The sequence below is a fragment of the Mauremys reevesii genome, linkage group 2 (assembly GCF_016161935.1).
Source record: "Mauremys reevesii isolate NIE-2019 linkage group 2, ASM1616193v1, whole genome shotgun sequence".
In the NCBI taxonomy this organism is placed as follows: Eukaryota; Metazoa; Chordata; order Testudines; family Geoemydidae; genus Mauremys; species Mauremys reevesii.
In genome coordinates, this window is record NC_052624.1 from 73,245,173 (window position 1) to 73,258,029 (window position 12,857).

General features: G+C 48.3%; 1 protein-coding gene across 13 annotated transcripts in view; it reads left to right on the forward strand.

Moving 5' to 3' along the window:
• Positions 1-12,857, forward strand: part of ZCWPW2 (zinc finger CW-type and PWWP domain containing 2) — a 119,492-nt gene that overhangs the window by 7,891 nt on the left and 98,744 nt on the right. For all 13 annotated transcript variants that reach the window (XR_005594977.1, XM_039527102.1, XM_039527105.1 and 10 more), the window contains one exon: positions 324-670. Coding sequence is in view for 12 of the 13 variants with exons in the window: in XM_039527102.1 (XP_039383036.1) it covers positions 384-670 (287 nt within the window). In the remaining variant the exon portion in view is untranslated. The remainder of the gene's footprint in view (positions 1-323; positions 671-12,857) is intronic.

The following is a 12,857-nucleotide window of genomic DNA, read 5'->3' on the forward strand; positions in this document are numbered from 1 at the left end:
GTGAAGAGGAGATGTACAATAAGAGAGAAATATATTTGGTTTGGTCATCCTCTTTTTCTCCATATTACTTCTTTGTCTTTATCCTTTCTTCCTTATCTTAAGCCTTAGATGTTTATTAATGGAGAAGGAAGCAGGTGGAGTTAGCTATGTCTTTTTGGCCTCTTTGTTTACTGGTAGATGGAGACAGAATGCTGTTTGTTCAGGATGTTTCCTTTCCTTGAACGGGAAAAGGACAACTCTGGAAAAAGTTTACTTTTCTTTATATGAATTGTTAATTGTCTTGTTTTGTACTCATCTGTATAATTTTTTCTTTTACATTTCAGAATAAATAAAATTACAAAAATTGATTCTTAGAAGACTGGAAAAATCGTGGAGGTTTTGCTATGGATACTATCAATGAAAACCATTTTTATCTAGACAAAGTGTGGGTTCAATGTGAGATTGGCAGTTGTTTGAAATGGAGACTGCTATCAAGTGATGATGCTGCACAAGTTGATCACAGTGAGCCATGGTACTGTTATATGAATACTGACCCATGGTTTAATAATTGTTCTGTTTCTGAAGAATATTTTCCTGAAGAGTCTGAGTTTAATAAAAATGGATTTAAATATGTCTACTCAGAGCTTCCTATAGGAAGTCTAGTTTTGGTGAAAATGCGCAGCTGGCCAAGGTAAGGTTAAAATTGTTACTTTTTTTTTTTTACAGTTAAGGTTGTAAGACATCTGTTCATTTTGTAATGTGCACTTAATTTGAGTTCAGTTCTCCTTTGAAAAGTGAAAATGGGGGTAGAAATGTAATATTTATGGTTTCTTAGTGACTTACAGATCTAATGTTCTCAGTTTATAGGCAAGATGATTTTTTTTATCCCTAATTGTGAGCCCTACAAACACTACTTGGATTTTGAGAAGCAGTCTGGGTTCTTTCCTTTTTTATGCATAATCAAAGTAGTTATGGGGGAAAAAAGAGATCCTCATTTACATCTGTTCAGTTCTATAGTTCTTCGAGTGATTGTTCATGTCCATTCCAAGCAGGTGTGTGCGCGCCGCGTGCACGCCAGCCGGAAGATTTTCCCCTTGCAGCGTCTGTAGGGTCGGCCTTGACGCCCCCTGGAGTGGCGCCTCGATGGCACCCTATTTAGGGGCCCGCCGACCCTCCACCCCCTCAGTTCCTTCTTACCTCCGGTGATGGCTAGCTGGAACCTTGCTCGCTTACAGCAAGTTTAGCAGTGTCTCGTTGTCAGTGTATATAGTTTAATTTTAGATTAGAGTTAGTTGTACATAGTTTATAGTTGTTGGGGGGGCTTCCCCAACATATTCGTCACCCCGCTGGGGCATGCCTGGGTCCCCAAGGTTTAAACTCTGCAGGTACTGCGGGAAGTTTATGCTGAAGAGTGACCCGCATTCTTCCTGCTTTAAGGTTGTGACGTTATTGATATAAATGGGGACCATATAGAACATGGGTTGCAACCAAGGTCCTGTAGTGGCCAAAACCTAAAGTAAAGAGGGGTCATAGGTGTCTAATCTAGTCCAGGTTGCTGGTGGTGGTTTTATAATTATGCTGTCTGTATGTCTGTATCATTTTAGTTGAAGTTTATGAATGTTGGCTCTATGCTGTCAATATTTCAAAGTTTGTGCTGTGTTTGGGAAGCCTCCCAGACAAGCTGGTGTTAGCACTATGTATGTTGTGCATATATTATACAATTCTACCTCTCTTCTCTACCTTTTTCTTTTGTTTGTAAATAAACCTTTTAGATTTAGATTCTAAAGGAGCAACGTGATGATTTGTGGGTGTGATTGTGTGTATTGACTGATTGTCTGGGGTCTGGTCCTTGGGGGATTGAGAACCTTTTTTTTTTTTTTTGGGGTTGGTTTTTTTTCACCATATTATCCCCAGAGGCAGAGTGGTGTGGTGGTGATACTGGAGACTGAAAGTGTCTAAGGAATTTGTTGTTGTGACTTGGTAAGCCAGTGGGGTGAGACCAAAGTCCTTTTGTCTGGTTTGGTTTGGTTTGCCTAGAGAAAAAAAAACCAGCCCTAGGGCTGTAACTGCTGTTTGAGCAGCAGGTTGTCCTGATTTGGCACTCTCAGTTGGGTCCCGCCAGAATCGCTCCGTCACAAAGGTGCCTCGGAGAGAGCCACCAGAGAGACCGGTGCAGTATCTGCAGGGGCTTCCGTCCCAGGACTCTTAAAGACAGAGAGCAGAGACTCAAAGCGCTTCTGATGGAAGCGGCCTTGCTGCCACCCTCCGACCCCAAGCCGGCCAACCTGGTGCCCAGCACCTCATCTTTGGTGCATAGCACCCCGGCACCGGTATCAAGACACGAGGCCCAGACCAAAACCTCCAAATCCTGGCACCGGAGGGAGTCGGGTCATAGAAAATCGGCCTGCATGCAGCACCGCTCACCTTCTCTGGTGCCCATTTTAAAAAAAAGAGGCCGGTGAGGGAACGATCACCCCACCAGGACCTTAAGAGGCTGACACCGTCCACGAGTGCAAGTGGACAGGCTGGGCCATAGACTCATCCTCCAGTTGCTCCGTCGACTCCTACACCAGAGAGAGGGCGGTTGAGTCCGGACCGGCCGAGATCCCCGGACCTCAGTGAGGATGTGTGTGTCCCATTGATGCCTGAAGCGTTCGAGGCGGCCTCTGACTTGTTGAGCCTCCCGGTGCCGGCCTCTCCGCACTGGCGCATGGAGCCGCTGGCCGTGGCCCGACCCCCGATACAATCACGGGGCAAGCCGGCCATGATGTCACCTTGTTCCCCACCCCGCGCCACCCCGGTGGCACCGGTGCAGAGGGAGTGTTCTCTGACCCTGCAGCACCACTCCCCGGCGACAGTGGGTACTCTTCCCCCTAGTCCTCCTATTCGGAGACCTTGGACTCAGAGGCAGGGTCCTACCACTCCAGTAGATCGAGGAGCAGGAGGTCAGCTTCACGGGTGAGTCATCAACCTTATCCACCGCAGTGGCAGCAGCAGTGGCAACCACCCTCCCAGTGACCGTTCTGGACTCCCTGGGCCTACCATCAGGCGTTTGGTCCTCGCTCCAGGTCCGCATCGGTCTCCTCAACGTCGGTGGCTCTGGGGCAATTACCTCGTCCACCGGCACCGCCATCCGGCAGGGGTGTGCCGCAACAAAGTCCAGCACCTCCTAGCCAGGTACTGGCACTGGCAGGGGCCATGGTTCCGGCACCGCAGGCACCGCCCGACTCACCTCGTCGTTCAGTATTGACCCCGGTACCGGCCGCGGTGCCGCATCTCGAATCCGTACCAGCCATGCAACCGCAGTACCGTGTGCCGCAAGCCCCTGAAGAGATGGACGGTACAGAGGAAGGCCCGCTACAGGTGATCTCCTCCTCTTCATCTCCAGACGAGGCAGTTGTGGGTACGGCAACGGCACCGGCCCTAGAGGACAACTGGGTGCTCCAACAGCTGCTTAGGTGGGCAGCCCAGAGCTTGGCGATCCAAGCAGAGGAGATTGAGGTGGATGTGGTAGTGGACATTCTGGCCCCCTCGGGCCCATCCAGGGTAGCCTTACCGTTGATTAAGACAATAGCTGACACGTCCTGTTCTTTGTGACAGACGCCGGCTTCATTGGCCCCCACGGCCAAAAAGACAGAGAGGCACTACTTCGTACCCTCCAAGGGCCACGAGCACCTGTATGCCAACCCTTCCCCGGACTCCCTAGTGGTAGATGTGGCCAACCAAAGGAAGCGTCAGGGGTTCCAAGGTTCGACACCTAAGAACAGAGAGGCCAAAAAGTTGGACCTGTTTGGCAGAAAGGTGTATTCAAATGGGGGGGCTGCAATTACGTATAGCCAACCAACAGGCTATAGTGAGCCGGTATGGACGCAATACATGCTCGGCATTGTCTAAGTTCGCTGAACTTCTTCCTCAGGAATCGCGAACGGAGTTTTCGGCACTGGTTGAGGAGAGGAAGGTGATCTCCCGAGCATCCCTCCAGGCAGCCCTGGATGCGGTAGATTCAGCCTCCCGCATGCTGGCAACTGGCCTAGTCATGAGACGAGGAGCCTGGCTTCAGGTCTTGGGCCTTCCTCATGAGGTCCAACAGACCATCCAGGACCTCCCCTTCGAGGGGCCCATGCTCTTCTCTGAGAAAACGGACAAGCGGTTGCATAGCCTGAAGGACTCAAGGGCTACCCTTCGCTCCCTGGGCTTGCACACCCCATTAACCCAGCGCAGGTAGTTCAGACTGCAGCCGGCCCCTCGTCCTTACCAGCCTCAGAACTGCATGGACGCCGGGCGCAGGCGAGGCAGGAATGGCAGGAGGAGGGACCAACATCAGCCCTCCGGCCAGACAAGGCCACCATTGGGGCCTAGGCCCCCAATTTGATGGTACGGTCGGGAATGACCTACTGGTCAGAACTCTGGATCCTCCCAGCCCTACCTTTGGGTCACGTCTGTCTCCCTTCTATCATGCCTGGTCCCGAAACACATTGGACAGTTGGGTGCTTCACACGGTAGAGAGGGGATATTCTATCCAGTTCTCCTCCCTCCCACCCCCTAACCCCCCTCCCTGTCCCTCTTCAGGGACCCCTGTCACGAGCAACTTCTAACTCAGGAAGTGCAGTCCCCCCTCACAGCAGGGGCAATGGAGGAAGTTCCTCAGGAGCTCAGGGGCAGGGGTTTCTACTCCCGTTATTTCCTAATACCGAAAGCGAAAGGGGGCCGCAGACCTATTCTGGACTTGCGGCGTCTGAACAAGTTTGTAAAGAAGCTCAAGTTCCGCATGGTCTCCCTGTCCTCGATCATGCCCTCCATGGATCCAGGGGACTGGTATGCCGCCCTCGACTTGAAGGACGCGTATTTTCATATTGCCATAATCTCCCAACACAGGCGTTATCTCAGATTCATCGTGGCCGACGCCCATCTTCAGTTCACAGTGCTGCCTTTCGGCCTGTCAGCAGCCCCGAGGGTTTTTACAAAGTGCATGGCAGTCGTGGCAGCCTTCCTGCGCAAGCAGGGGATTCAGGTGTTCCCCTACCTGGACAATTGGCTCATCAAGGGCCGTACCAGGGCACAGGTGGAGGCTCAGGTGCTCTTCATCAGACAGACCTTCCTTGAGCTCGGCCTCCTGCTGAATGAGGTCAAGTCCACGCTGTCTCCCACTCAGAGGATAGAATTTATAGGGGCAGTTCTGGACTCGACACACACCAGGGCGTACCTACCGGAGTCCAGGTTCCGGTCCATGTCCAAAATCATTCTCAGTCTCCAATGCATCCCGACCACCACAGCAAGAAACTGCCTCAAGTTACTGGGCCACATGGTGGCATGTATCTATGTGGTGAGCCACACCAGGCTCAGGTTTCGTCCTCTCCAGTTCTGGTTGGCGACCGTGTACCGCCCGGCCAGGGACGCCCTAGACTCGGTGGTGATGCTCCCCCGAACGGTGCTGGATTCCCTTCAGTGGTGGCTCGATACCGCGGGAGGTTTGCGCGGGAGTTCCCTTCACCAGCCCCCAGCCCTCCCTTTCCTTGGTAACCGACGCATCGGATCGGGGGTGGGGGGCGCATCTGGGGAACCTCAGGACCCAAGGCCTGTGGTCACCAGAAGACCTCTCCTTGCACATCAACGTCAGGGAGCTGCGAGCGGTGCGTCTGGCATGCCTAACCTTCAGATCTCATCTGGCAGGCAGGTATGTTTCAGTCCTCATGGACAATACATCAGCGATGTTCTATATCAACAAACGGAGGGTGCACGCTCCTCTCCCCTGTGCCGGGAAGCCCTCGCGTTATGGGACCTTTTTGCATACGGAACGCAATTCACCTGACAGCATCCTACCTCCTGGGGGAGCAGAATGGCCTGGCGGATGTCCTCAGCCACTCATTCCATAGTCACGAGTGGTCCCTTCGCCGGGATGTAGTACGCTCAATTTTCTGTCTCGGGCTATCCCCAGATAGACCTGTTTTCCTCGAGAGAAAACAGGAAGTGTCAACGTTTCTGCTCCCTCATGGGCCGCAGTCTGGGGTCTCTGTCGGATGCCTTCCTCCTCTCCTGGGAAGATGGTCTGCTTTACGCCTTTCCCCCAATTCCCATGGTTCACAGGGTACTCCTCAAGATCCGCAGGGATTGCGCTTGTGCAATCCTGATAGTGCTGGCATGGCCGCACCAACACTGGTACACGTCGCTTCTGCATATGTCCACTCGGGTGCCCCTCACGCTGCCCCTGCTCCCAGACTTGATCACACAGGATCGGGGCCACCTCCGCCACCCGAATCTGGACTCGCTCCACCTCACAGCCTGGATGCTCCATGGCTAAACCCTGTGGAGATGCAATGCTCTCAACGGGTCAGGCAAGCCCTGCTTGGCAGCAGAAAACCATCTACCAGGGCCACTTATATGGCTAAGTGGAAACGCTTCTCCATCTGGGCCAAACAGCGGGGACAGGCTCCATTGCTGGCCCCGATCCCTCTTATCCTGGACTTCTTGCTTCATCTGAGACAGCTAGGACTTTCCCTCTCTTCGGTTCATGTTCAATTGGCGGCCATCTCAGCATTCCACCAGGACAGCAAGGTGCTTTGGTTTTCGCGAACCCACTGGTTGGTCGCTTCCTCAAGGGCCTGGACAGGCTGTTTCCACACATTCAACAACCAGCCCCGGCCTGGGACCTCAGTTTGGTCCTTTCCGCCCTCATAGGGCCCCCTTCAAGCCCCTGGCTTCGTGCTCTCTGCTATATCTCTCATACAAGGTTGCATTCCTCGTCGTCATCACCTTGGCCAGGAGGGTCTCGGCACTCAGAGCGCTGACATCCGAGCCCCTGTAGACTGTCTTCCATAAAGACAAGGTCCAACTCAGGCCACACCTGGCATTCCTTCCGAAGGTGGTCTCCCAATTAGACATGGGTCAAGATATTTTTCTCTGTGTTCTATCCAAAGCCACACTCCTTGGGCACGGAGCGTAGACTGCATTCCTTGGACGTCCGCAGGGTTCTAGCATTCTATATTGAACGGACCAAACCGTTCAGGAAATCAACCCAGCTCTTTGTTGCTTTGACCGATAGGATGAGGGGACTCACAGTCTCGTCACAGCAGATCTCCTCATGGATCACGGCCTGCATCCGAGAATGCTGCCATCGGGCTAAGGTCCCTGCCCCTCCGATCACGGCCCACTCCACAAGGGCGCAGGCCTCCTCCGCGGCATTCCTGGCTCAGATCCCGACTCAGGAAATATGTAGAGCTGACACGTGGTCTTCAATCCACACGTTTACGTCGCACTATGCCATCATGCACCAGGCCAGAGATGATGCAGCCTTCGGCCGCGCAGTGCTTCAATCAGCAGTGAACTCCAACCCCACTGCCTAGGTTCAAGCTTGTGAGTCACCTGCTTGGAATGGACATGAAAAATCACTCGAAGAAGAAAAAACGGTTACCCACCTTTTCGTAACTGTTGTTCTTCGAGATGTGTTGTTCATGTCCATTCCAATACCCACCCTCCTGCCCCTCTGTCAGAGTGCCGGCAAGAAGGAACTGAGGGGGTAGAGGGTCGGTGGGCCCCTATATAGGGTGCCATGGAGGCGGCACTCCAGGGGGCACCAAGGCCGACCCTACAGACGCTGCTAGGGGAAAATCTTCCGGCTGGCGTGCACGCAGTGCGCGCACACCTGCTTGGAATGGACATGAACAACACATCTCGAAGAACAACAGTTACGAAAAGGTGGGTAATCGTTTTGTTCAAATTGTGCACTCGGTGGCACCTGTGTAACCCCATTGCATTCAGTAGGTTTGCACAAGTGTAGCTAATTAGCACTTAGTAAACAATATTGTAGATGATGGACAAGGAGAATATACTTTAGCTTACTCTCTCTCTTAGCTGTGTTGGCTTTGTATGGCTAACAGGAGTAAGAATAAGATGTAGTAAAACCTTTTATTTTTACTTAAAGTAACTAGTATCTTGAAATACACCCCCACCCCTCAAATGTGCCATTTTTGCACAGTCTGTTCTTGGAATAAAAATACACAGTTAATTATCAGGAGTTTGGTTTTTACCAGTTTTTGATGTTATCAATTTTAAAGTTACTTTTTTGCTAAAAATGTATTACAGTTAACAGTTTTAGTATCAATAAAAAATGGATTCAGTATTACAGCTCACAGATTGGAAGTAATGATTCACCCCTACCCTTTTCTCAATAAACAAGCAGCAGTTCCAATATATATTGTTCTCCTTTGTTACTGCTTTATCCAGATTTTCTCTTTCACAATAAGTAGCAGCAGTCGGCACTCCTCGCCTTAGTATTTGATGAGAAGAAAATAAATCAGAAGTAGCTAAGCCTAGAAAGTGTAGATAATGTAGGGAGTGTAAATTGCAGGATGGATAAAAATCAATGATTTTTAAAAAAAAAATCAATAATTGGATTTTTTGATAAAATGCTTTTTGAGGAAAAAACCTATCTTAATTAAGATCCATTTTAGCTCAAAGATATCGCATCATGGAATAGGGATGAGCTGGAGAAAGGGGTAAACAGTGAGGTGGCAAAGTTTTGTAGATGATACTAAACTGCTCAAGATAGTTAAGACCAAAGCAGGCTGTGAAGAACTTCAAAAAGATCTCACAAAACTAAGTGATTGGGCAACAAAATGGCAAATGAAATTTAATGTGGATAAATATAAAGTAATGCACATGGGGGGAAAAATAACCCCAACTATACATATAATATGATGGGGGCTAATTTAGTTACAACTAATCAGGAAAGAGATCTTGGAGTCATTGTGGATAGTTCTCTGAAGACATCCATGCAGTGTCCAGCGACAGTCAAAAAAGCAAACAGGATGTTAGGAATAATTTAAAAAAGGGATGGAGAATATCATATTGCCCGTATATAAATCCATGGTACGCCCACATCTTGAATACTGCGTACAGATGTGGTCTCATCTCAAAAAAGATATACTGGCATTAGAAAAAGTTCAGAAAAGGGCAACTAAAATGATTAGGGATTTGGAACAGGTCCCATATGAAGAGAGATTAAAGAGGCTAGGACTTTTCAGCTTGGAAAAGAGGAGACTAAAGGGGGATATGATAGAGGTATATAAAATCATAAGTGGTGTGGAGAAAGTGAATAAGGAAAAAAGTTATATACTTGTTCCCATAATAGAAGAACTAGGGGCCACCAAATGAAATTAGTGGGCAGCAGGTTTAAAACAAATAAACGGAAGTTCTTCACACAGTGCACAGTCAACCTGTGGAACTCTTTGCCTGAGGAGGTAGTGAAGGCTAGGACTATAACAGGGTTTAAAAGAGAACTAGATAAATTCATGGAGGTTAAGTCCATTAATGGCTATTAGCCAGGATGGGTAAGAAATGGTGCCCCTAGCCTCAGTTTGTCAGAGGGTGGAGATGGATGGCAGGAGAGAGATCACTTGATCATTACCTGTTAGATTCACTCCATCTGGGGCACCTGGTATTGGCCACTGTCAGCAGACAGGATACTGGGCTGGCTGGACCTTTTGTCTGACCCGGTATGGCTGTTCTCATGTTCTTATGATTTATATATTCTAATTCTCTAGTATGAGACAATATATTCATGTAATGTTTAAGAAAAGTTTTTTGTAAATGAGTTCCAATAGTTCATGGATTAAGGACCCAATCTTATGGGGTTCCAGGGGCTTCTGTATAGATTATTTAGGTTAATCTTTCTATCTACCCAATGGGACTCAGTGCTAAGTCTAGAAGACACCATCAGAGATGCTTAGTTTTGCAGTTCTCAAACTATTTTTTGTCTCTGGCGATAACATGCTTGTTAACAGCAAAAATTCTTTTAAATTAAGAAATAAAAAATATATAGAGGTGAGAAATAACAGACCTCAACCCTTTTGTCCCTCTGCAAATTCGTGTACACAGAATCAATCGCTTACCTCTCTTTAAAAGTGGAAAGTTTCAAAAAGTTCAATGAATTGTTGGCGGCGGAATAGATCTGGACAAGGAGAAGTCTGGAGATAAACATGAGAAGGGAGGGACAGGCAGTAGAAACAGAAGTGAAACTGTTTGAGCAGAAGTCTTGAGGTCTTTCTGAGTATAGCCTTCATTGATTTGAGATCTACCATACCATTCTCTCACTAGAAGGGAAAACCTGTAATGGCAGCAGGCCATAACAGAGACCCAGTTTGGGTCTCATCTGTCTCTGAGTTGTGAAGAATATGTATTAAGGTTCTTACAACCAACAAGAATACACTTTTATGTAGAAATCCATGATTAAATCGAGTCTTCCTAACTAGTGATTTAAATCATGATTTAAATCACATTTGATCTAAATCAAATCCACCCTGGTAGAACAGAACCCCAAAAATGACCATGACTTTCAAAAAAACACACAAAAATGAGGTGTTAGAAAGATCATAAGACATTGGAGTTATGTAAACTGTGATGATCACAAAGGCCCCTTCAGGCCCCCAAGGTAGTGGTTCTGACTGGCAGTCCATTGTCTGAATGAACACCCCTACTGAAAGTGAGTTTTAACAAAAGTGTCTCAGTTTTCAGTCCCCACACAAGATTGTCAAAGCTGCTGTTGCTTCAATTGAAGTGTTTATTACTTTACCAAGGATGTGTGATGGGAGTTGCCTACGTATGGAAGGAGAATGCTTGTGAGATGTAAGATCTTTCAGAGAAAGAAGATGACTTAGATGACTATTTCTCTTCTGAGTATTTACAACAGCATGAAGTTGTCAAAGAACTATCTTAATACTATAACCATTAAAATTTGAAGGCCTTCCCAATAGGTTACTAAGGACACTAAGTAGTCACAGATTGAGAGGTAGAGTTCTAGCATGGATTAGAAACTGGCTAAGAGACAAAAAGCAAACAATAAGAATAAAAAGTGAGCTATCAATATGAAGAGAGTTTATTAGCTGTGTGCGAGGTTCTGTACTAAACCTAGCATTTAATATATTTACTTACTGATTTGGAGAAGTGAGTAAACACAGATTGGGGGGAGGGAGGATTATATAAGGCAAAATTAGTTTCTCTTTTGAGGATTGTGTATATGGATCCTCACTTTAGGAAGCGTGGAAACATCTAGCAAGTACTATTTGTTGGTGCTTCATGTGTGTCTTTTATTGTTCTACCAGGGGTGAAAATAACTTAAAGGACTTACTGGTACACAGGGCGGCTGGGATCCTGGGCAAGGTGTAGGGGGGTGGCCTTGGGCCCCCTAAAGGGGCGGGGCCAGGTCCAGACTCCCACAACCAGAACTTCAGCTCTGCCTGGCCTGGGGCTGGGGCTGCAGTGGTGATTTAAAGGGCCCAGGGCAATTGCCCTTCCCCTCCCCCCATCAGTCAGCCATGTACCTGCCCATACCGGTGGCCACTTTCTTACTAGTACGCCGTTCTGGCCCCTACCGGTTTAATTTCACCTCTGCGTTCTACACTCTCAGACATGGAGTTATAAAATGGACCATAGCCACAACTGCTCCTGACATTGTGGGCCCGTTCTAGAGTCTTGTACCTTTGGGCTGTTCAGTTGGGCCATGGGAGATTCTTGGGTCCAGAGAGAGGCTGAGTAAAAGCAACAGTCAAAAAATTTTTCTCTGTCTTGACTTTGCTGCCATAACATCAATACATTTGGAAGGCCTCCTTGAACTCTATCTCAGGGAGGAGTTTCTTGGAGTTTGATGCAGTCTCCAGCACTGTCAGCATCAAAGGGCTTTTCAACTCTGCTTTTAAAATAACATCTGTGGAGCAACTTTGCTCCTGCTGTACGTTTTTGGGGTGTTAGGGTGGGAGAGGAGAGTTTCTCATTTTCTTCACAGTGTTCTATAATGCCCAGCTCAGGTATCTGGCGTGGGAGATTGTCTTCCCTGTATACTAAGGGCCAAATATATTGCCTAACATGATTGCTTGGGTGAGATAAAGGGCAGAATTTGGCCTTTTATAAAGAGTGTCAAACACCAGGTTTTTACCTTAACACATAGCAGGAATCTGCTTGAATTCATTTTTTGGAAAAGCATGTCCATCTTGTTCTTTTTTTGGCTGTTCTTTGGCAGGACTGTTAACAGCACTAGTAGCTAGCTCAGTCATTTTGCTTGTGTTCAGATGTTCATCTCAATTTCATTTCAATTTACAGGGGACACTTCAGCTTAGTTTTATGTGTGTATAATATATATGTTTGTGTATATAAGCGCACAACATGTTAATTGCTGCCAGATACTAGAAAAGGGAGAGCAAAAGGGGAAAAAGTGTAAGAGGGAAAGAAGAGAGAGAGGTGAAGCTATATAAGGAAGAAAGACAGGAAATATAAAACTTACTGGGACTTCTTTGGGATACAAGTCGTCGTAGAATCCATTTCCTGAAAAAGAAGTGCTACTGTATTGTGCTAGCATTTTTTGCTCTCCTTTCATATTTCCTTTTTCACTTTTGGTTGGGTGTCAAATTTCTAAGGCACATAGCGTTGCCAACTTTCTAATCCCTGAAAACTAAACACCCTTGCGCCACCCCTTCCCTGAAGCCATGCCCACAGCCCCCATCGCTCTCTCCCCCATCCCCCAGGACTCACCTGCCGCCTGCAGAGCTGGGCTGGGAGGAGCTGATGCTGAGCCTGCCCACTTTCCAATGGGGCATGGCAGCAGTCAGTCCCTGGAGCGAGGGAATGGGGTGGGGAAACTGGGGCACAGCGGGGTGGGGGGCCCATCCTGGGAGCAAGGGCCTGGGGTGGGGGGGGCATCCCTGGAGTGAGGGGCCGGGGTGGAGAAATTGGGGCATAGCAGAGTGGTCCCCGGAGCAAGGTGCTGGGGTGGGGAAATTGGGGCACAGCAGGGCAGGAGGGGGGCAGACAACACGTGTGCACGCACACGCACGGACAGTGTCAGGACCTACTTTGGAGCCTGGTCCCAGAGTCATTCAGTTCCCCAAATC